This window comes from Scylla paramamosain, chromosome 32 (genome assembly GCF_035594125.1).
Source record: "Scylla paramamosain isolate STU-SP2022 chromosome 32, ASM3559412v1, whole genome shotgun sequence".
Lineage (NCBI taxonomy): Eukaryota > Metazoa > Arthropoda > Malacostraca > Decapoda > Portunidae > Scylla > Scylla paramamosain.
The window spans coordinates 47,870-72,519 of record NC_087182.1 but is presented as its reverse complement, the minus strand read 5'-3'; the positions used below and the strand labels follow the sequence as shown (position 1 = coordinate 72,519).

General features: G+C 41.8%; 1 protein-coding gene and 1 long non-coding RNA gene across 6 annotated transcripts in view; one reads left to right on the top strand and one right to left on the bottom strand.

Moving 5' to 3' along the window:
- The window catches only part of LOC135088939 (dnaJ homolog subfamily C member 2-like), a 39,200-nt gene extending 25,198 nt beyond the window's left edge, over positions 1-14,002 (bottom strand). For all 4 annotated transcript variants that reach the window (XM_063984010.1, XM_063984012.1, XM_063984011.1 and 1 more), the window contains exons 1-8: positions 13,766-14,002; positions 10,245-10,762; positions 9,367-9,643; positions 8,079-8,604; positions 7,457-7,583; positions 6,693-6,878; positions 6,361-6,534; positions 6,120-6,242 (exon numbers count right to left, since the gene is read on the bottom strand). In XM_063984010.1, coding sequence (XP_063840080.1) covers positions 6,120-6,151 — 32 coding nt within the window. In that variant the 5' untranslated portion in view covers positions 6,152-6,242; positions 6,361-6,534; positions 6,693-6,878; ... (3 more) ...; positions 10,245-10,762; positions 13,766-14,002. The remainder of the gene's footprint in view (positions 1-6,119; positions 6,243-6,360; positions 6,535-6,692; positions 6,879-7,456; positions 7,584-8,078; positions 8,605-9,366; positions 9,644-10,244; positions 10,763-13,765) is intronic.
- A 169-nt stretch (positions 14,003-14,171) lies between these two features.
- On the top strand, positions 14,172-23,962 carry LOC135088944 (uncharacterized). Of its 2 annotated transcripts, XR_010261200.1 has the most exons (7): positions 14,172-14,933; positions 15,134-15,303; positions 15,485-15,748; positions 16,927-17,183; positions 20,423-20,592; positions 21,292-21,384; positions 22,260-23,962. It is a non-coding gene; the product is annotated as an uncharacterized LOC135088944 (long non-coding RNA). The 2 variants fall into 2 exon arrangements; XR_010261199.1 differs by having other exon boundaries at positions 21,292-23,962.
- The last annotated feature ends 688 nt before the right edge of the window (positions 23,963-24,650 follow it).

Here is a 24,650-nt window from a genome sequence, read left to right as displayed (position 1 = left end):
ATGGCACCTCATCCTTAGACTTTCCAACGAATGTCAAAATTTGGCATAATTTAGCTTCTTCCACCCTAAAACTCCATTTTCCCACCATGTCTCCAAGCTTGTTAGGGACAGAAAAAAGATAGGATTTGTGGTGTTAAACTGCAATTTACTGGTAAGAATAGCATAATGGGAGATCTGGGTGATGGAGCCTCCCAATTAGCAAGGTTAGTAATCTCACAGTTAGAATAGTGTAGTGGGGAATATGGGGGGGGATGGGATATTCTCTGTTTGTTGACTATTTTTAAGGATTTCTGCGCAAAACAGTGTTTTTACTCCTTAAACTTTTCAGGCTTCCCAACTTTGGTTTATTTTGGCCTGCACTCCCCTACCTTAAAAATGTAAAAAGAAAACAGGAAAAGGAGTGGAGAAAATTAACGGTGAAAAAATTGTATTTTCGGACAAAATGAAAAATCTAAAATTCTATAGATATAAAATGTAGATATATTAACAAAGTTTCTATGATATCTCTTTCAAAGCAATTAACTAAAAATAAAGCCTGAGGGAAAGAAAAGGATAATATGGAGATAACCTTAGCCTCTTCTAGGGTTAATATGTACATGTCAGATAGAATTAAGGTTGTAGAATATCATGCAATATATATCAACTTCTGGAAACTAGTTAAAAAAAAAAAAAAAAAAACAAGGTTAATGAACTGATGCATTCCCATGCTACACCCTCCCCTTCCAAGTGCTTGAGGGTCACTGTTGGCTGGCTGCTGGAGCTGTGCAGGGCAGGGTGAGGTTAGCCATTAAGGGAATCAGAATACTTATATACTCAATATATACTATATACTCAATTCCTCCATCTATCAACTCGACACAATCTTCCAGACAATTATCCCCTCTTCTTCAATGACACTCAACTGTCCCCCTCTTCTACACTGAACATCCTCGGTCTGTCCTTTACTTATAATCTGAACTGGAAACTTCACATCTCATCTCTAGCTAAAACAGCTTCTATGAAGTTAGGTGTTCTGAGACGTCTCCGCCAGTTTTTCTCACCCCCCCAGCTACTAACTCTGTACAAGGGCCTTATCCGTCCATGTATGGAGTATGCTTCACATGTCTGGGAGGGTTCCACTCATACTGCTGTTCTAGACAGGGTGGAATCAAAAGCTTTTCGTCTCATCAACTCCTCTCCTCTAACTGACTGTCTTCAGCCTCTCTCTCACCGCCGCAATGTTGCATCTCTTGCTGTCTTCTACCGCTATTTTCATGCTAACTGCTCTTCTGATCTTGCTAACTGCATGCCTCCCCTCCTTCCGCGGCCTCGCTGCACAAGACTTTCTTCTTTCTCTCACTCCTATTCTGTCCACCTCTCTAACGCAAGAGTTAACCAGTATTCTCAATCATTCATCCCTTTCTCTGGTAAACTCTGGAACTCCTTGCCTGCTTCTGTATTTCCACCTTCCTATGACTTGAATTCCTTCAAGAGGGAGGTTTCAAGACACTTATCCACCAATTTTTGACCACTGCTTTGACCCTTTTAGGGACTGGCATTTCAGTGGGCATTTTTTTTATTAGATTTTTGTTGCCCTTGGCCAGTATCCTTCCTACATAAAAAAAAAAAAAAAAAAAAGTTATTTGAAGTTATTACTTAATTATGAAAAAAAAAAAGGCAAGGATTAGGGTTAGGGTTAGGTTAGTTTAGGTTACGTCAGGGTTAGGCTAGGTTAGCAAGACCTTCAAATAACTAAGTATTCTGATTCCTGTAATGGCTAACCCTGCCCTGCCCCACACACCTCTCGCAGCCAACCAGCAATGACTCTCGACAACTCAGACGAGGAGTGTGTAGCATGGGGATGCATCAGTTCATTAACCTTTTACCTTTTTATTGCTTAAACAAGTTTCTGTAAGTTGATATATATTGCAAGATATGCTACAACCTTAATTATACCTGACATGTAAGTATTAACTTCAGAAAAGGCTAAGGTTACTTCAGAAGAGGTTTAGGTCCATATTCCCCCAACAAACACTTACTATGATTTCAAAGCCACAGAATGTACTATGTGCCCAGGAGGTACCACCCCTGTCGCCCCTCTTAATCTGTTCGGTAAAACTGCAGGGTTGGACCTCCTCTCTATTCATTAAAAACACATTGCAACGTGATAGAGTACTTACTATAGAACATGTCTGTGATGTTTTCAATGTGGGGAAGGCTTTTGTAAGGCCATAGTAATTAAATTAATAGCGCGCCGCCTCCAGAAACTAAGTCCACAATCATCCCAAGGATATAAGGCTAGACAAGAGAGAAATTATGCACACACACACACACATACACACACATACAAACAAACTGCTAGCCTCTCTCTCTCTCTCTCTCACGCACACACACACACACAAGGAGGGAAAGCAGCCATATGTAAAAATTGATGTTTTAATTGTCTTTAAGTTTAGATCAAGTTGGGAGAGACAAATAAATAAACTTAATGCTTACTGGAAATGTAAAACACACACACACACACACACACACACACACACATTCTGTTTATGTTTTGTAATGTTCTGAAGTGAATGACGCTCAAATATTAGCCATAGGAGGTAGATTAGTTTATTTGTTTTGTGTGGAGTTTTGAGGGTTTATTTTGCAGTGGTTTGGATTTTATTGAAGGAAATGCGTCGCTGTGTAGGAGTTTCTGCTACGGAATTCCTCTGATGACCGTCCTTCTTCCGACTAAAAATGAATAATTACGATACTTTCCCTAGCCATTCAATGTGTGCAGTGGCTAAGTGGAGGGAGGATGTTGTCTTGCCCTCACTACAGTACTCGTTAGCAAGTTACTTCGCGCTTCGTTATCCCAGCCACCGCAAGTCCCATTAGTTGTCTAAGTGTTCTGGTCTCTCTGTCACTCATTAACATAATCACGGCCTTTGGTGAACACACTGGCATTGCTAATAAGATAGGAAGCTGCCACGCGTGATTTGGGAAATAGAATGTGATGTGATGTATTCGATATTAGCTACTGTTTTTGTTTTGTAATGCAGTTTAGTACAGAGCAGAAATTCGTGTTACCAAATGGTCCAGCGTCTTATTTTAACTTTTATAAATTTCTAGAGATCTATTTAGGTTTTCAGAGGTATTTTCGTGACTCTAGGAAAAAAAGAATCCAGCTCTACGTGTTTCTTATGTAATTCAACTTATTATACAACAGGAATCCGTGTTATCATATCTTCCCGCGTCTTATCTGAACTTTTATCATGTTCTGGTCTGTTATTTAGGTTTTCAAAGGCATTTTCATGACTAGCACAAAAATCCATCTATTCTTGTTTGTTCTGTAATTTTTATATAACAGAAGAGAAACTCGTATCCTCAAACGATCTGGCGTCTTATCTTTCTTAATTTTTATCAGGTTCTAGTAGAAATTATGTACGTTTTTATGTTTCTGGGTAAAAAAGAAAAAATCTATCTTCCCTGTTTATTCTGTAATTCATTTAACTACAGCAGAACAAGAACAACATGCTAAAACATTCCGGTTGCGTTGCGAGAAGTTTTGTGGAGCAGAGTTGTGAAATATTGTCTGCTGCTGAATTACTGACGTGTCCTTAAGCTTCACCTATATTGTAATAGCACGTTTTTCTTGATTTCTGTCCTGGTGTTCTAGAGTGTATGGTGTCTTATATAGGGAACAGTGAGAAAGGACCTTCACTCCTCTCCCTGTGTCTTATATAGGGAGCAGTGAGAAAGGACCTTCACTCCTCTCCCTGTGGTTCAGTGGCTGATGTCTCTTCTTATTTTTTTTCTTCTCCCTCGTCACTCGGTCAAGGAAACAGAGTCGCCCCCTTTAAAAGATAAAATCCCTCTGTAACCTGGCTTTGGTCTGTATGACATCAAATCGCTCCACTCCCTCCCTTATCCACTCTTTAAATTCCCTTATACTCTTTACCCAATCTTAATAACCCTAGGAACACTTCAGCAATATAATATCTTAAGAATCTTCTGTGGAATCAACTCAGACAGGTTTGAATTACTTGAATCGCGCTGACACACCTTCTCCTCACACTCCGTCTCTTAAACGTCCTTTAAATTCCCCTATACTCTTTACCCAAGCTTATTAACCCCACAGATACTTTCTTACTACAATATCTTAAGTCTAATACGTAATCATATCAGAGGCTGGAATTGTTTGAATTTCGCGCGAAAACATCCGCTCTTCACACCATCTAAATTGTGTTATACTCCTTATCCAAGCCTACTAACCCTAGGAACACTTCAGAACTACAATATCTTAATAGTATAGTGCGGAATCATGCCTTTATACGCTTCAGTTACGGTCTAATAAACTCCTTTCAATAGCGAGAAAATATGAGCTGCCAAGTGAATGGCATCTATCATCACCATGACAACGGGTCGTGAATAGCCAATCCCAGCCCGCCATTTCATCCGGGACCTCAAGATGACCACACTGATACAATATAGTTTAATTTCCAGCCAAGATCAGAGTTAACCGAGACATATATGGTGGATAAAAAGCTCTTAAAAATATGGGTGTTCCGAGGAAAGTATACCACTAGGGAATGTGGGTTACATTAGTAATGGAGGAATATTTTGACAGCAGACGAAACTAAAGGTACAGTTACTAGTTAGTGTTTTTGTGTGTTTGTTTATGTGTGTGTCGTGGAGGAGTGATCTGTGCCTGTCCATGTGGCTGTATGATGAACCAGGCGTGAGTATTCAGCATTTGACCAAACACACGCACGCAGAGACTGTCCCTTTAAACCTTCGTCCCTTTAAACCGTACCCAAATAAACGCTTTCGATTCGCGTAGGCAGACCAGGCTAGCTCTCTCTGACCGGGCCATGTGACGTATTTTTAGTCATATGGTCCTAGTGAGAGTAACCCGCCGGCTAGGGAGTCTGGGAGTGTTAACTGGTTATTTAACAGAGTAGAAGATGAGAGAGAGACTGGGATGTGTGATGGATGAGTGACAGGGAGAAGAAGGGTGTAATCTGTTTGACGTAAGGGTGACAGGCTGTGTGCGTCCGTGTGTACATGTATGTGGGCGGGTGTGGGTGACTGGGTGTGTGTGGTGGGTCAGTGTCCGTATGTATGTGTGTATTACCCTTGTGAGACCCGCTCTGTGTGTATGTGTGTGTGTGTGTGTGTATAGGGAGGGAGAGACACGTGAGTAAAGAAGGGAGGATGGGGGTCAGGAAAGAGGAGGAGGAGGAAGAGGGCTGACTGGGTGGAGCTCTTAAAGATAGTATTCAGAAATTACGTGTTTTCTTGACGGCTTCGCTGAGTCACTGTGTTAGGGAAGAGGAAGAGGAGGAGGATGAGGATATAGAAGTGATGTAAGCATAGGTAGGTTTTAAGTTAGTGTCGGTAAGGTTTAGGTGAGGTTAGTTAAGAATAGGTGATGTTAGGTTAGGCCACGTAAGTTGAAGTGTGTTAGATTGTAAGGTTAAGTAAGGTTTGGCTGTGTAAAAGATGAGGTGAGGTTAGGTTAAGATAGTGTGTTAGGTTAGGTAAGTTAAGGATAGGTTAGACTAGCATAGTTTAGGTTATATTAGATGAATTTACATTAACTTGCATAGGTTAGATTAGATTAGATTAAAGTAAGATTTGGATGACATAGGTTACGTTAGATCATGTTAAGTTATAGCAGATTAATTAGGTTAGTTAAGGTAATTGAGTTAGCAAAGGTTGCATTAGGTTAAACTAGCATAAGTGAAGAAGTTAAGTTAGATTAGGTGAGGAATGAGTAGGTTAGATGAGAGGAGGTGAGGTTAAGTTAGATTAGGTGAAGTGTAGTTGGAAAATGTCATAGGAAAAAATTGTAGTTAATATTGGATGCAAAATATCAAAGTAAGATTAGCTAAAGAATTTTTAACGTTGGGAATAGTAATCCATATATATATATATATATATATATATATATATATATATATATATGGGAGTATATTTTTTGTAACTGTGAATGATAAGATTCCATTTTTCAGTGTTGCCATGGTGACGGTGGTGGGCATGATACAGATGCGGGAGGTGGAGTTTGTGCCCGATGGAGACATGCAGCTGGACAAATTGTGTTGCTCATTGGTCAGACTGGAGTTTACATGTGTACCTCCTTCACCATCACTAACCTGCAGAGTGGTTTTGCTTCATTTCCTCTCATTCATGATGGAGGCTGGCAAGGTCTAACTCGCGTTCTCGAGCTTATTGCTTCATCACTCCTTGCTGCAACTGGTAGATGGTGATGTAGTCACCTGAAGAAGGATAAAATTCTTCATTAAAAGACCAAGGAAATGGCATACAGTAAACAGTAAACACTTCCTCCACTTCACTTTTACAGATGATTCAAATGAGCAAAAAACATGCACACACCGATGGACTCTGTCTCCTCATGCACTACAGCATGCTCAAGCTGCTACTTCCTGTCACTCAGCTCAGCCACCTCCTTCATGCTGCAAGTTAACCTGCTCTCCAGGACCCTGTGAGCCTCCTGCAGTTGTTGCAGCTTCTGTTAAAGCTCAGTTCCTCCCAATCCTGTTGTTTCTCCTGATAAAACAATAAGTTTGTTTCTCTCAACTTTTCTTAATACAGCCTCAATAAACAAATCCAATAACAATGCTTTTATTTTGTTATTAATTCAAAAAATTGAGCAACAGTGAGGAAAAATTATTTGCTTTATTATTAGAGAATATAAACTTTCTTACCTTTTGGTTCAGTTATGACATCTTCAGACAACTTTTCATGAGCAAGAGATTCTCCCAGCAGTTTGTTATACTTATCCCTCTCACAGTCTAGCTGAACCTGAAGACTGCTGCACTCACTCTCCAACCTGCTAACCTCAGATGTCAGTGTACCCACTTGACCCAGCAATTTCCCCTTGGTATCTGTACCTGGAGGTGAAAAATTGATGCAACAGAGGGCCAGCCAAGAATGACCAATGGAAGTAATTAGACGTAATGTAAGAAGTGGGTATAAGACTAAGGGAAATAGAAGGGCAATGGAGAGAGGGTTAGATGCACCAGAAATGTCTGTGGAGCCAGGAAAAATTTAAACTTGTAACAGAGATAACTAAGAGCAACTGTGAATGAATAAATGTGATGTGGCCTCCACCCATGACTGGGAAAATGCAAAAGCAGCACCTCAGACACCAGGACCATGATGACTGGCAGCTCCCAAAATTAGCTGCTGGCTTTTGTACTCCTAGTCACCACAGGAGGCTCATCCACAGCTAATCCTATCAGCTGATCATCTTGGGTGAAGTAATTGTTTATCAGTCTGGCTGTTGAGTCCTGATGCAGAGATGTGTGTGTGTGTGTGTGTGTGTGTGTGTGTGTGTGTGTGTGTGTGTGTGTGTGTGTGTGTGTGTGTGTGTGTGTGTGTGTGTGTGTGTGTGCACTTTGGAAAGCCTCCCTCCAAGGAGAATGTCAGTTTGATATACAAATATATATTCATGTGGATGGTAGCTCACATTTAGCTTCTGAGTTCTCACATGAAGACGTGCCATCCTTGTCTTTTTCCTCTGAGGGAGTGACTTTATACTCTGTGATAAGTGCATGCAGCTCACTATTCTGTCTTGTGATGTTTTTTATTTCTATCTGTGAAAGACACAAGAAGGCAGTAAGTTAACTTGTTTAACATGCCACATCATTTTATATATATTATGCCAAGTTTAAACAGGAAAGCCTCACCAGAAGCATCAACTAAAGACCAAAGTGATTAACAAATCTTTCACTTTACCACCCTTAATGACAAAAGCTGCTGATGTAGCATCCCATCCATATCCTGCATTTTTACACCTTCATGATTCCAACACTGCATCATTTGTTCATGTCTTAAAGACACAGTCATGACAGAGTAGTCCTCACACTCCTGTCAGTGCTCTTCTGCATACACTTGAGCCTTGCACACTCCAAGCATTCCTTCCACTCATCCTTCCACATCTAAAGCACCATAGTACTCTCCACCCATTTTTAAGGAAACTGTCTCCATGCATAAACAAACACACAACCTCACGTACTCCATGTATTGTTTTCAGTAATGATTAATCTTACAAAGTAAACCAAACTAATATACAAAGACACTTGTGGTACCTTTGAAAGTTTGAGCTTATCTTCTAGTTGTTTAATCAGCTCTGTCAACGTGATATTTTCTTGAGCAAGGTGGTCGTGGCTCAGGCCATTCTCTTCAAAGTGGCTGTGGTTGTGGACCGTCACCAGCTGACCACTAAGGGACTCTGTCTTCTCCCACAACACAGTGATCTCGCGCTCTTTCTGCAACGCCTTTTGCCTGGTGAACAGCGTGGCAAGTGCACATACATTAGAACAGTATGTGACCAATGACGTCTCCATTCTACATTGCCATGACAAGAATACAGGGCTTTACTGAACATAAACCAAGGACGCCTCCATTCTACATTGCCATGACAAGAATACGGGGCTTTACTGAACATAAACCAAGGACGCCTCCATTCTACATTGCCTTCCTTCTTATCTTTCTCCTTTCCTTCTCCATCTTCCTCCTCCTCCTCTCCTTCCTCTTTCTTTCCACCTTCCTCCTCCTCTTGTGACTCTTCACTCTCTTCCTCCTCGTCCTCCTCCTCCCCTGTGCTTCCCTCCTCTGAAAGAAAAGACTTAATTAAAAAGCAAGCAAATATAGTAGTAATAGTAAAAAAAAAAGTCAAGTAAATGAAAGTTTATACACATATGAAATTAGTGAAAATTTGACACCAAACATTCTCTATCTGTAACATTACATCAGAATGACGAGAACACAAGATATGAAAAGTGAAAGGGAATGATGTATAACAAAGAAAAACATTGTATAATGACATATGACAGGAAAATAATCTTGTATACTTGAGTCCCTTAAATACTTGCTTCCTTGTATATTAACTCCCAAAATGCTCATTCCTTGTACTCTCATTTTCAAAACACCTCTTCCTTATATTATATTGTCACTCAAACACTCCTTTCTTGTACACTTATTCCCAAATCATTCCTGTCTTCCTGTATTCTCATTCTCCAAACACTCCTGCCTCTGCACACCCAGTTCCTCAAAACATTTCTTCATTGTTTACTCATTCCCCAAACACACCAACTTTCTTGTATACTTAGCTCTCAAAAGATGCATTTTTAAACATCCATAACTCCTTTTATTTTCATTCCCCAAACACTCCTGGCTGTGCACACTCCAGCACGTTAACACCACACACACATTCACACTCTTAATATCATCTGTCAGCCCCTAGTGGAAAGGGACAATCTTGTGGCCCACCATACTACACCTCAGGAGGTCAGACACAGCATTCAGTTAACAAAAAATCACATTAACACCCACTCCCCACAGAACATAGTAACACAAAATCAGATTAACACTCACCCCAACGTCACATTCACAAGACAAGTTCTCATCCCACAGCCGTAAACTGTTTGCGGCCACCCACGAGGACCTTGCCAAGAAGATGCTTGCCTACACAACCCCAACGGACACAGCTCTGTACCGGCGCATCCCGGCTAACACGACAGGCCTCGCCAGCATCCTCTTCTTCATCGAGCGACTCCAGAGGTGCTACATACCCACGGGGGAGAAGCCTGTTAGCATGGGAGTTGCTGCTGGCTGGTACATGTTGTCAGCTCTCCTACAACAAGGTGAGGACCTGTTGAGGTGTAAGACTGGTCAGTTCAAGTGTTGGAGCATTTAGTGTTTGGTAAGATGGCTGGTACATGTTGCCAGCCCTCCTACAGCAGGGTGAGGACCTGTTGGGGTATGAGACTAAGTTGAATGCAAGGGTAGTGGTGTTTAATGTTTGATAAGATGGGAATACAGAAAGACAGTTATTAAAGGATAGATTTAAAACTGGGAAACTTTACATGATACCTGGTGTATTTTCATAATTGAGCTGATATTAACTTGAATTAGTTCTGGCATGAGCAATATAAGCAAGTGGTGTTAATATGACTGATATGGATATCAAGTAATGTATTTAATTTTATCAGTAGTTCTCTTCATATGATGATATCAACAGTTTTCTTAGTAAGATATGAGATATAAATCTTTTAGAAATGATGAGAAAACTCTTAAATTGCATTTTCATCTCTGAAACATTTTAAAATGGTCTTTTCTACATTTTTTAATTTAAAAAGATGTGTTACTTTCAAAGATTTTAAATTGCCTTTGTATCATCCTCCATGTCTTAAAATTGCCTTTTCATGGCATCTTTCCCTCCTCCTCTTCCTCCTGCAGGCTCCAACACCTACCCAATCAGCAGTGCAGCACGGGTAATCTACTGGGTTGGCTACAGTGTGTCCCTCATTGTGTACACATCATACTCTGCCACACTGGTCTCACATTTTGCTGTGGAGCAGCCTGCACCTCTGCCATTCAGCAACCTGCGGGACCTGTCTAGGCAGTCAGGCTGGGATGCTGGATGCAACAACAATGACCTCTTCCAAGTGACAGCCTCGGTGGGTCCTTGGCTTCTTGCTGTGTGAACTGATATACCATCCAGTGGCTGAGAGTTGAGGAGAGAGAGAGAGAGAGAGAGAGAGAGAGAGAGAGAGAGAGAGAGAGAGAGAGAGAGAGAGAGAGAGAGAGAGAGAGAGAGAGAGAGAGAGAGAGAGAGAGAGAGAGAGAGAGAGAGAGAGAGAGAGAGAGAGAGAGAGAGAGAGAGAATTTTGTTCACTGCCAGATTTAGGAGTCCACAAAAAGACCAGCTGCCCAGGAGCCTCCACAATCTGGGGTCTCCACAATCTGAGGAGTCTCCCACATAAATATTCTGTAAGTGAAAGAAACTTAAATTAATCAAACACTAGTTTTCTATGAACTAAATATTTTTTTTATTACTATCAAAATAACCACTTGTTTCATTTACACTAAATAAATATGTTCCTTTCACTATAATATATTATATGTATTAAAAACTGCATGGAATACAGATACAAAAATATTAATATAAATATTTCAGGTAGATGGCCTCCACACTCAGGCTGCTCACAGGCCTCCACAGACACAAATCCAGCCCTTGATTTGTAAATTAATTATTTTATTTAATTATTTATTTTTCCTTTGTAAGAGGAGCACTGCCTTAGGGAGGGAGAGAGAGAAAGAGAATAAAAAAAAAAAAAACAGATGCCATTTCTTTAAGAAATGGCATCTGTAATAATAATCTGTTATATGCCATAATAAATTATGGCATATAACATAAAATGTTATATGCCATTTGATAACAGTTTTCTATAGATCTAAGTGTAACTCAGTAAGTTTGTAACACAATCTCCCTCTCCTAAATCCAAATTGCTTTATTATCACTGGGAGAGGCTGGGATGGACTGGGAGAGGCTGGAATGCACTGAGAGAGGCTGGGATGGACTGGGAGAGGCTGGGATGGACTGGGAGAGGCTGGAATGCACTGAGAGAGGCTGGGATGGACTGGGAGAAGCTAGGATGCACTGGGAGAGGCTGGGATGGACTGGGAGAGGCTGGGATGGACTGGGAGAGGCTGGAATGCACTGAGAGAGGCTGGGATGGACTGAAATGCACTGGGAGAGGCTGGGATGGACTGGGAGAGTCTAGGATGCACTGGGAGAGGCTGGGATGGACTGGGAGAGGCTGGAATGCACTGAGAGAGGCTGGGATGGACTGGGAGAGGCTGGGATGGACTGGGAGAGGCTGGAATGCACTGAGAGAGGCTGGGATGGACTGGGAGAGGCTAGGATGCACTGGGAGAGGCTGGGATGAAAAGGCTGGGGCTGGGGCTGAGGCTGGGGGAAAAGGTCAAGAATGTTGGGTGTACTCGTATCTCCAAGACAGTCAGGAATACGAGTAGGGTGTTGCACCAATTGCTCTAGGTCATGGAGGATAGCAAAGTTGTAGGCTAGTTCACCAGGATGGTCAGTGAAGGGAGAGGAAAGCCAAAGCTGGTGGTGAACATTGAAGTCTCCAAGAATGGAGATCTCTGCAAAAGGGAAGAGGGTCAGAATGTGCTCCACTTTGGAAGTTAAGTAGTTAAAGAATTTCTTATAATCAGAGGAGTTAGGTGAGAGGTATACAGCACAGATAAATTTAGTATGAGAGTGACTCTGTAGTCGTAGCCAGATGGTGGAAAACTCAGAAGATTCAAGAGCGTGGGCACGAGAGCAGGTTAAATCATTGCGCACATAAACGCAGCATCCAGCTTTGGACTGAAAATGAGGATAGAGAAAGTAAGAGGGAACAGAAAAGGAGCTACTGTCAGTTGCCTCAGACACCTGAGTTTCAGTGAGGAAAAGAAGATGAGGTTTAGAAGAGGAGAGGTGGTGTTCTACAGATTGAAAATTAGATCTTTGACTGCGAATGTTGCAGAAGTTAATGAAGAAAAAGTTGAGGGGGGGTGTCAAGACACTTAGGGTCTTTGACAGAAAGGCAGTCTGACCTGGGGACATTTATGGTCCCCTCCCCAGATGGGGACTACGAGGCTGGTGTAGGAGTCGCCACGATGATTTTAAAATTTTTGAGTGAAGGGTGTGTGTGTTATTAGGTGCTTGTAGTTTTGTGTGGAGGAAGAGAGTTGTCTTTAGAGGGCAGGCTATGACTGCCCCCTTGTGTTGTGAGACACAAAGGGAAACGTTCAGCGAGGTCACAGCTGGGTTTAATGATAAGTTCACAGCACCCCCTGAACAGTGCTTTAGACCTCACTGGTAGTAATTATCATTTAGGCAGATGTCTACTGCCTCCTCATATATATATATATATATATATATATATATATATATATATATATATATATATATATATATATATATATATATACCCAGCCAACATTGGATAATGGGAGGCATGTGGGTGTTTTGTGGGCTACTTTATGGGTCCCATGTGGGCTACCCACATTACTGTAAAACACAGGTTGTTCTTGGAGATTTAAACTTTTTGCATTTATAAATATTCATTCACATGACAGTAAAGATTCATTTTACTAACATGCCAGTTTCTCTTAAACCAAGCAATTTACGTGTAATCTTATCTTACAAATGGCTTGAGGCATTCTCTAACCCTCTTGGAAAGTTGACAGATATAAGTAATACTGCTAATTTTCATTGAAATATTAAAAGAAAATTAAATAAATAAATAAATAAATAAAATAAATAAATAAATAAATAAATAAAAATCTTTTGGTTCAGTGATGTTCCTCATTTTTTGTCCAAGGTTCTAACCATACCTAAACTAACTTAACAACACCAAAACTAACCTAACCATACCTGCTGTAACCTAACCATACCTAAACTAACTTGACCACACCAAAACTAACCTAACCATACCTGCTGTAATCTAACCATACCTAAACTAACTTAACCACATCCAAACCTAACTACACCCAAACTAACCTAACTGTACTTGCTGTAACCTAACCATACCCAAAACTAACCTAACTACACCCAACCATATCAAACCTAACCTAACCATACCTAAACTCAAGGCAAGGTATGGCGTGTCTAGCCAGTGGTAGCCATAATTATTTCCTATTTTCATCAATAAGAAAAGGCATTGAATTCAATTTAAAAAAAACCTTTCAATTATTGTTAAAGGTTTGTAGAAAAGAATATATCAAGAGCTAGTGTTATTTCATAAGATAGGTAATGAAATACTGGCACATTAATAAAAGTGATATCAAGCCTCAATATACTGACATACGGTAATAACAGTGTAGTACCATCACAATCACCAGCACCACCACCTTACCATTTATATCACTAGACAACCACCTCTACACCGTACGTAATGTACTTTCCACATATAATGCATACCTTTGGGCAAATTGGTGTCAGCGGAGCATTGAATGAATGCCTCTTGGCACTTGCTGGGAGACTGGATGCCTTGGTAATCTGCAGGGATCACCACTTTTTAACACAGGCTAACTTCTTACTTTACACGTTATGGAAGGCATCAAGTATGGCTTCAAGCATTTTAAAGTATTCACAACATTGTCGAGTGCAATTTAAGATACCTTCTGAACTGGTGTGAACCGCCAACGTACTGTTTACAGCACCCGCTGGGTTAAAACGTATGTTCACTTTTTAAATCTCTGAATTAAAGTATATTGCATTTTCAAGTTCAAAAATTAAAAATATTATTGCATAAAAATAATGCACTTTTCTTTCTCTTTCCACAAGTTACCTCCAGCAGATTATTAAAGGTAGGTGGAAATTTTATTTAGAGCATGATGAACCCAGCCGTTAGCAGGAAGGCGGCACAACAACGTCAGCGGCGCACCTACAGAGTGAGAAGAGATATTTTCGCTGAGTACGACGATGCTGAGTTACTGAAAAGATTCAGATTGGACCGTGCTGGTATTGTTGCAGTGACTGATATAGTGAGAGACAAGCTGCAAAGTAAAACTGAAAGAAATAGAGCCTTGACCCCTGAGATGGTGGCCATCACATTACGATATTTAGCCACAGGAAAAATGCAACAGTGCAGTTGTGATGATTTTGGAACAACGCAGCCCACTATCAGCCGTGCAATATCACAGACAATTGATGCACTGGCTGACCCAGAAGTAATCTGCCAGTTCGTGGCTTTCCCTCACACCCAGCGTGAAGTGCAGCAAAAACAGGCAGAGTTCATGCAAGTAACTCAGTTTCCCGGTGTTGTGGGAGTGATTGATGGTACTCATATAAGAATTGTGTCTCCTCATGTCGATGAACATGTATATGTGAACAGGAAACGCTATCACAGCATAAATGTGCAAGTAGTATTTGATGCTCACTATAAGATTCTTGACATTGTGGCAAGGTGGCCTGGCTCAGTCAACGATGCAAGAATACTAGATAAGTCAGCACTCAAACTGATGTTTGAGGAACAACATGTACCTGCAGGATGCTACCTTCCCGGGGACAGTGGCTATCCCTGTAAGCAGTGGCTCCTCACTCCTTACCTTCGCCCTCAAACTGTTGCACAAGCTAATTATAACAGGTGGGTTTATTTGTAAATAGTGTTCTGTTAGGTTTAGATATGCTTTGAACGAATCTAGTAGCTTTCTCCCCAGGGCCGCCCTCCCGCGTGTGCCCGCAGCCCCTACAAGAACCGGTCCCTGCCCCCCTTTGGGCACGCTCTCCTCCCAAGGCTAAGTCCCCGGGGCGTGGCCGCCCAAACTAACCCCCTCCTCCCAACAGTTCCAGTACCTTACGATGCAGCCGAGGGGACTGACGCCACCACCACCACTGCCACCACCGCCACAACAAGGGTTATTCAAATGGGGAACATGCTTCAGGTGTTGCCCCAAGATGCCTCAGCCCCGCAGCCCCACTTCCCCATGATAGTGCAGGCAGGGAATGTCATACAGGTGAGAGAGAGAGAGAGAGAGAGAGAGAGAGAGAGAGAGAGAGAGAGAGAGAGAGAGAGAGAGAGAGAAAGTTTTTTACATACAGAAAGGAGAGACAGAGATAGAAAATCAATCTTACTACTACTACTACTACTACTACTACTACTACTACTACTACTTCTGAGCACCTCCTTCCTCTCAGGTTGTTCCAGCTGACAACACGCAGGTATTAGGGGCAGAAGTCGTTGGAGTTGGTCGGGTCATGCAAGTGGTCGGAGTCCCAGGCTTTCCCCCGACCCCAGCCCCAGACCCCTGCCCCAGCCACCCCTCTCCCTGTGACCCCTGCCCAGTCATCCCTCACCCCCTCCTGCCCCCCTGCGGTGCTGCCAGCGGGGGTGATGGGAGGTGGAGGTGGGCCACACACACCTGGGTTAGCTGTGGCTTGGCTTATCTCCCTCCTCAGCAGGTGAGAGAGAGAGAGAGTGTATATACATCTGTTGTTATTGTATTTATTTGTCTATATTTTCCTTACAGAGTGATTGATTGATTAAATGATATATATTGGTGTTAATATATACAGACAGACTGGTATATAGACATTCTGATATGTGATGGCCAGTCCATGGAGCACAAGGTCTTTGTGGACTAATGAATATTTTACACTAAGGTTTAAGACCAGTGTTTTATTCAGCTATCATGAAAAAAAAAAGAAAAAGACAGTACATAATTATTTAGTAAGTAATTCATAACTTTAACCCAATCAAATTATAGATACATGCAAAAAAGAATTATATCAATAACAAAAGTAAATAATAATAATAATAATAATAATAACTATTACAAATTACAAACAATTACATATGTTTATAATAGTAGAGCTGATTACAATTTGAAAACTAATAAATACAATGAATAATTACTTGTTAAGTGTTGTTTTATCAGTAATTTAAAGGAATGTAATGGTTTGTTTTTAACTGTGTCCGAGAGCCGGGTCCAGTGCTTGGTTCCTCGTGAGACGACACTCTGTTGGGCACGGGAGGTTCAGCAGAAGGGTGTCCTCAAGTTACCTGTCTGTCTTAACTGAATATCATGAGCCCGTGTCTCTTGTGTTTGTATTAAGAGCTTTGTATACAAACGCCAAGGTCTGGAATACAGTAATGTCTCCAGTTTCTAGGAGTTTAAGATCCACTGCTATGTTCGGACTTGTTACTGTTTGTCTTATTCCAAATTAGCTTTTTTGGGGCAAGAAATAATTTATGAGTGTAGGTTGCACTAGGAGAAAGAGAGAGAGAGAGAGAGAGAGAGAGAGAGAGAGAGAGAGAGAGAGAGAGAGAGAGAGAGAGAGAGAGAGAGAGAGAGAGAGAGAGAGAGAATGTTTGATATTATTATTATTATTATTATTATTATTATTATTATTATTATTATTATTATTATTATTATTATTATTATTATTATTATTACTGCTACATATTTCTCTCTCTCTCTCTCTCTCTCTCTCTCTCTCTCTCTCTCTCTCTCTCTCTCTCTCTCTCTCTCTCTCTCTCTCTCTCTCTCTCTCTCTCTCTCTCTTACAATAATAGTTTTACCCTTCTCTCTCATCCTCTCTCCCACTTCCACTCACTCACTCTCTCCCTCCTTTTGCAGCAAATCCCGAGGATCAACGAGGACATGGTGGACCCAGAGATTGCAGCAGCAGCAAGAGAGAGAGAGAGAAGCAAGAGAGGAGGGAGAGGAAGGAGAGGAGGAGGAGAGAGAGGGAGGCCAGGAGGGAGGCACGTCAGAGAGAGAGGGAGAGGAAGAGGTTGATTCTGTTACAACAACAACTGCAACAACAACAACAGTTAGTCAGTGAGGAGGGGGAGGGGCCGTCCTCTGATGCTGAGGATGAGGTATTGTTCAGGGTAAGTAGTAGTAGTAATGCATCATTTTTAAACTTTCCGAGATAATCTTATTTCAACAGGTAGAGATGAAAAAGTCCTCTAACTGACAAAAAAAAAACATTATCTATTTATTTTGTTATGTAGGCCAGCCAGCCGTGGGGGGGACAAAACTTCAATAAAAGAGACTCTCTGAGGTGTGGCTCCCCAAAATAGAATTGCAAATGGTAGCCAGAATTTACATGAATACTGGAGGGTGCTGTCAGGCCAAACCAGCTCCCCATCTGTGCCTATGCAGTGTCTGGCCAGCCACTAGTGTGTTTTGGGGGCTCAGACCAGCAGATTCCCACTGTTTATTCACTGTTTGTGTTGATGCAGTGTCTGGCCAGCCACTTGTGTGTTTTGGGGGCTCAGACCAGCAGATTCCCAGTGTTTATTCACTGTTTGTGTTGATGCAGTGTCTGGCCAGCCACTTGTGTGTTTTGGGGGCTCAGACCAGCAGATTCCCAGTGTTTATTCACTGTTTGTGTTGATTTAGTGTTTGGCCAGCCACTTGTGTGTTTTGGGGGCTCAGACCAGCAGATTCCCACTGTTTATTCACTGTTTGTGTTGATCTAGTGTTTGGCCAGCCACTTGTGTGTATGTAGGGGACTCAGACCAGCAGATTCCCACTGTTTATCCACTGTTTGTGTTGATGCAGTGTTTGGCCAGCCACTAGTGTGTTTTGGGGGCTCAGACCAGCAGATTCCTACTATTTATCCACTGTTTGTGTTGATCTAGTGTTTGGCCAGCCACTTGTGTCTATGTAGGGGATTCAGACCAGCAGATTCCCACTGTTTATCCACTGTTTGTGTTGATCTAGTGTTTGGCCAGCCAGTTGTGTGTTTTGGGGGCTCAGACCAGCAGATTCCCACTGTTTATTCACTGTTTGTGTTGATCTAGTGTTTGGCCAGCCACTTGTGTGTTTTGGGGGCTCAGACCAGCAGATTCTCACTGTTTATTCACTGTTTGTGTTGATCTAGTGTTTGGCCAGCCACTTGTGTGTATGTAGGGGACTCAGACCAGCAGATTCCCACTGTTTATCCATTGTTTGTGTTGATGCAGTGTTTAGCCAGCCACTTGTGTGTATGTAGGGGACTCAGACCAGCAGATTCCCACTGTTTATCCACTGTTTGTGTTGATGCAGTGTTTGGCCAGCCACTTGTGTGTATGTAGGGGACTCAGACCAGCAGATTCCCACTGTTTATTCACTGTTTGTGTTGATGCAGTATTTGGCCAGCCACTTGTGTGTATGTAGCGGACTCAGACCAGCAGATTCCCACTGTTTATCCACTGTTTGTGTTGATGCAGTGTTTGGCCAGCCACTTGTGTGTTTTGGGGGCTCAGACCAGCAGATTCCTACTATTTATCCACTGTTTGTGTTGATCTAGTGTTTGGCCAGCCACTTGTGTTTATGTAGGGGACTCAGACCAGCAGATTCCCACTGTTTATCCACTGTTTGTGTTGATGCAGTGTTTGGCCAGCCACTTGTGTGTTTTGGGGGCTCAGACCAGCAGATTCCTACTATTTATCCACTGTTTGTGTTGATCTAGTGTTTGGCCAGCCACTTGTGTTTATGTAGGGGACTCAGACCAGCAGATTCCCACTGTTTATCCACTGTTTGTGTTGATCTAGTGTTTGGCCAGCCATTTGTGTGTTTTGGGGGCTCAGACCAGCAGATTCCCACTGTTTATTCACTGTTTGTGTTGATCTAGTGTTTGGCCAGCCACTAGTGTGTTTTGGGGGCTCAGACCAGCAGATTCTCACTGTTTATTCACTGTTTGTGTTGATCTAGTGTTTGGCCAGCCACTTGTGTGTATGTAGGGGACTCAGACCAGCAGATTCCCACTGTTTATTCACTGTTTGTGTTGATGCAGTATTTGGCCAGCCACTTGTGTGTATGTAGCGGACTCAGACCAGCAGATTCCCACTGTTTATCCACTGTTTGTGTTGATGCAGTGTTTGGCCAGCCACTTGTGTGTTTTGGGGGCTCAGACCAGCAGATTCCTACTATTTATCCACTGTTTGTGTTGATCTAGTGTTTGGCCAGCCACTTGTGTTTATGTAGGGGACTCAGACCAGCAGATTCCCACTGTTTATCCACTGTTTGTGTTGATCTAGTGTTTGGCCAGCCACTTGTGTGTATGTAGGGGACTCAGACCAGCAGATTCCCACTGTTTATTCACTGTTTGTGTTGATCTAGTGTTTGGCCAGCCACTTGTGTGTATGTAGGGGACTCAGACCAGCAGATTCCCACTGTTTATCCATTGTTTGTGTTGATGCAGTGTTTGGCCAGCCACTTGTGTGTATGTAGGGGACTCAGACCAGCAGATTCCCACTGTTTATCCACTGTTTGTGTTGATGCAGTGTTTGGCCAGCCACTTGTGTGTATGTAGGGGACTCAGACCAGCAGATTCCCACTGTTTATTCACTGTTTGTGTTGATGCAGTGTTTGGCCAGCCACTTGTGTGTATGTAGGGGACTCAGACCAGCAGATTCCCACTGTTTATCCACTGTTTGTGTTGATGCAGTGTTTGGCCAACCACTTGTGTGTTTTGGGGGCTCAGACCAGCAGATTCCTACTATTTATCCACTGTTTGTGTTGATCTAGTGTTTGGCCAGCCACTTGTGTTTATGTAGGGGACTCAGACCAGCAGATTCCCACTGTTTATCCACTGTTTGTGTTGATCTAGTGTTTGGCCAGCCACTTGTGTGTTTTGGGGGCTCAGACCAGCAGATTCCCACTGTTTATTCACTGTTTGTGTTGATCTAGTGTTTGGCCAGCCACTAGTGTGTTTTGGGGGCTCAGACCAGCAGATTCTCACTGTTTATTCACTGTTTGTGTTGATGCAGTGTTTGGCCAGCCACTTGTGTGTATGTAGGGGACTCAGACCAGCAGATTCCCACTGTTTATCCATTGTTTGTGTTGATGCAGTGTTTGGCCAGCCACTTGTGTGTATGTAGGGGACTGAGACAAGTTTATTTAATGTTCAGTGACCCGTTTGCAGGCACAGGGGTGTTGACGAGCTGGGTGTGCAGGAGACAGACAATTACAAAGGTTTACAGTTCAAATGGTACATGTATCTTCAAAATACAGATAATAAGTAGATAAATATTGAAATTAATATAGAGTACCATTCTTTATTTAACACTTAACCAAACTTAACCAACATACACACACACGCTAACTCAGACAGTTCCCTAACTACCTTACCATCCCGCAGGAGGCCATGTCGGAGGTGCCGGTGGTGGGGTCGCCAGTTCCGGAGTACGAGGTGGAGGAGGAAAAGGAAGAGGAGGACGAGGAGGAGGCACGGATAAGGAAGAAGAAAAGATTATTACCTGTAGCCCTCCCTCCAGCTGATAAGGGGATATTAAGGAGCCCTTCCTACAGGTGTGTCTGTCTACCTGTGTGTCTCTTTCTATCTCTCCTTTTCATTTTTCCAGTTTCCCATTATTTTCTCCACCCTCTCACTGTCTTTTCTCAGCCTCTCACAACCTATCACACCCTCTCCCAGCTATTCACAGCCACTCACAGCCTCTCTCTCACTCTATCTCATTCCCAGTGTATCCAGACCATTCCAGACTCACCCCAAACTGTCCCAAACTGTTGGGATGGACTTCCAGTCCATCCCAACTTCTCACAGCCTCTTCCAGCCTTTCACAGCCTCTCTCTCTCTCTCTCTCTCTCTCTCTCTCTCTCTCTCTCTCTCTCTCTCTCTCTCTCTCTCTCTCTCTCTCTCTCTCTCTCTCTCTCTCTCTCTCTCTCTCTCTCTCTCTCTCTCTCTCTCTCTCTCTCTCTCTCTCTCTCTCTCTCTCTCTCTCTCTCTCTCTCTCTCTCTCTCTCTCTCTCTCTCTCTCTCTCTCATTCCCAATGTATCCAGACCATCCCAGACTCACCCCAAACCATCTCCAAGACTCCCCTTCTCTCTTCCTCTCCTCTCCCTCTCTCTCCCTCCCCTCTCTCACTCTCCTAACTCTCCCCAGGAGAGTCCCCAGTGGTGAGCAGATGGTGATGCTGGAGATGATACTGGCATATTGAGTATTATAATTAGCCATAAACACTTGCTTGCTTACTTTCATGTCTACACAGGTTCGTTCGATGCAAGGAGTTGGCACAGGAGGCGTCCGAGGCTGTGTAGAGCGGCCGTCTGAACCTGGTGCCACAGCTTACTATGTTCAACAGGTGCGTGTGTGTGTGTGTGTGTGTGTGTGTGTGTGTGTGTGTGTGTGTGTGTGTGTGTGTTTTGTGTGGTCATTTCACTATCTATCTATCTGTTTAGTTTGTCTCCATCTGTCTGTCTTTCTGTCATTGGTCTGTCTGTCTGTCTGTGTATTGCAATGATTTTTCAGTTATGTATTTTATTTTTTATTCTTGTGTACTTGTGTCTGTCTGTATGTATGTATGTATCAGTCAGTGAGTCAGTCAGTCAGTCACTCAGTTAGTCAGTCATTCAGTCAGTCAGTTAGTCAGTCATTCAGTCAGTTAGTGAGTTAGTCAGTTAGTCAGTCTGTCAGTCACTCACACAGTGTTAATCCTCCTCTTCCTCCTCCTCCTCCTCCTCCTCCTCCTCCTCCTCCTCCTCCTCCTCCTCCTCCTCCTCCTCCTCCTCCTCCTCGTCCACCTCCTCCTCCTCCTCCTCCTCCTCCTCCTCCTCCTCCTCCTCCTCCTCCTCCTCCTCCTCCTCCTCCTCCTCCTGTTCCCCACCACCCCTGCCAAGAGGTGAGTGTATGTACGTGTGTGTGTGTGTGTGTGTGTGTGTGTGTGTGTGTGTAGTAATAATAGTAATGCTATGTACATATATAAATACTGTTAATATTATTGATAAAAAATATTGATGATGATGATGATGATGATTCAGTGGTGATTATGAAAATGTGCATTACAATATAGGGTAGATATTATTGTTATTACCTGTGTGTGTGTGTGTGTGTGTGTGTGTGTGTGTGTGTGTGTGTGTGTGTGTGTGTGTGTGTGTGTGTATGTGTGTGTGTGAGGAATAATTGAATAATTGAATAATTGATGCTCTCTCCTTTGCTATTCATTATATACATGGACAGATGCCTGAAGGAAGTGTGTGTAAGGGAGGATAAAGAGATCATGCTGGCCTATGCAGACGATGTCGCTGTCGTGACAGGAAGCCAACAAGATCTTCAAGAGGCCATGACAAGATGGAATGATGTTTTAAATAGGGAAGGAATGAGAATGAACAAACAAAAAACTTATTTACTAGTGGACAAGCAACAAGTGATGGTGTGGCTCTGAGCCACTGTAGTAGGGATGTTATGGTTTAAGTGTAGGAAGTTGCAAATGCTCACCTAACAATTGCACCTTAGTAGAAAAACACAAACAGGAAGTTTATGCAAGTTTTTATCCTTATATAAAATGTTGTATTGCATCAAACCTCCATACATTACTGTCTCTATCCAGTATGAGACCGGTGTTCAGGAAGCACAAGCATGTGCTGAATAACAAGAAGCCGGCATTGGTGAAGGTGACAACATTTCATCTATTTATACATACTTTTTATTATTAAAGCTTATCTTATAATTATTTCTGAAGAGATTGACTAATTTTTGTAGTATTTATGACTTAGAACTACGAGTATGATAAAGCTATGAATTGATATAATTCCTGATTTGTTTTATCTTTTCATTATCCTTCCTTTGTTAATTGAGCATTTTATATTACTTAGCTTAAAAATGCAAGAACGGTTCAGAAGTATCCAACCTTGGGCTAAGGGCCAAAATTATGGTATCATTCAAAATGTCCTTCAAAGAAAGCCCTCTGTAATCCAACACACTTAGCCCATTAATCCTTCCATTTCTCATCAATTTGTTCAACATTCATATTTTTCCCTTATAGGGTTGAACAATTTTCATGGGTTCAGAGCAAAAGGCTTCCTCATTCCTCCCCAAGGTATTCTCGGATGGTAAGCAGGTTTGACTCTGGAGCAAACCTGACCAAGGGCTACTGCCCAAGGCTACAGAGGTTCCTCTCCCTGAGGCTGAATGCACCATGTGAGATGGTTCTGTTATGTGGATGAATGTCATGGTGGATAGCAGTGCCACCACATTCCTACAATCATCCATCACTCCACTGCTCAAACGCTTCTGCAACCAATGATAGGTATGCTGCCACATTCTGCATGGTCTCCTTGGCTCTCAGATAAGGATACTGTCAACAGGTTTGGGATTGCCAAAAAATCATAAGGAGCTATATCTGAAAAGTCCAGAGAGAGAGAGAGAGAGAAAGAATGAGCAAGAGAAAGAGTAGGATGAAGCAAAGGAAGAGTCAAGAGGGAGGAAGAGAGAGTAGGACAAGAAAAAACAGAACAAATAAATCCCCTACACGTCTTGTCTCCATTCACACAAGCCATGAAAAGCTTGTCCATCCCTGAGTGCTCAGAAGCAGTGTTCCACTGATGATGTGGAAACTTGAGACACCCAATCATTTAATGGGCTTTAGTAGGTTTTGTCACCAGTCTTCTGTGTGTCACTGACTACATTTTGAAATTTTTATCTGTTCTATTTAATTTTGTGTGTATGTACACAATGTTTATGGTCAATAAACTATTTATAAAACTATTTATCTGTGTGAGTAAGATAAAAGCAGTTATTGTTATTATTATTATTATTATTATTATTATTATTATTATTATTACACATTTTCCTCCTTGTATTTAAATATTATTATTATTATTATTATTATTATTATTATTATCATGAATTGTTCTTGTTTATAAATAAAATACTGTAACTGATTATTATTTTTTTTATCATTCATTTAGACTCTCTCTCTCTCTCTCTCTCTCTCTCTCTCTCTCTCTCTCTCTCTCTCTCTCTCTCTCTCTCTCTCTCTCTCTCTCGAATAAAATGACTGGTGAAGAACTCTAATAATTAAAGTGCTAAAAAATCCATTAAACTACGAGAAATAAGACAAATAATTAATGACACACCTAATAACACAAACAAGGAGTAATAAACAAAACTTAAGCCAGAAAACACGAAAAGATAAAACTATCATATAAAGAAATACGAAGTAAAAAAAAATCATGAATATCAAATAAATAACTCACATATAATCAATAAACACGTAAGGAACAGTAAATAAACAATTAAGCCATTCATTGCAAGGGCCACAGTCAGAAAGTGAAAAAAAAAAATGCTTAGTTAAATACCGAGGCTAAATAAAACAAGGAATTAGACAAATGACAAATAATTAATAAATACATAAGGAATAATGAATAAACAAAAATTAAGCCAGGAAGACTATTATAATTATTGCAAGGAGACGATATGTATGTATGTATTGTATGTAATTCGAGGTTAAAATGGCTCAAATCTGACCCAACAGCAGGCCATAAGTGAAGGTGTTCCTCAAGGCAGGGAGGGGGGGGGAGCAATGAATAGGGGAGGGGCTATAAACTATTGGGGGTATTAATTAATGAC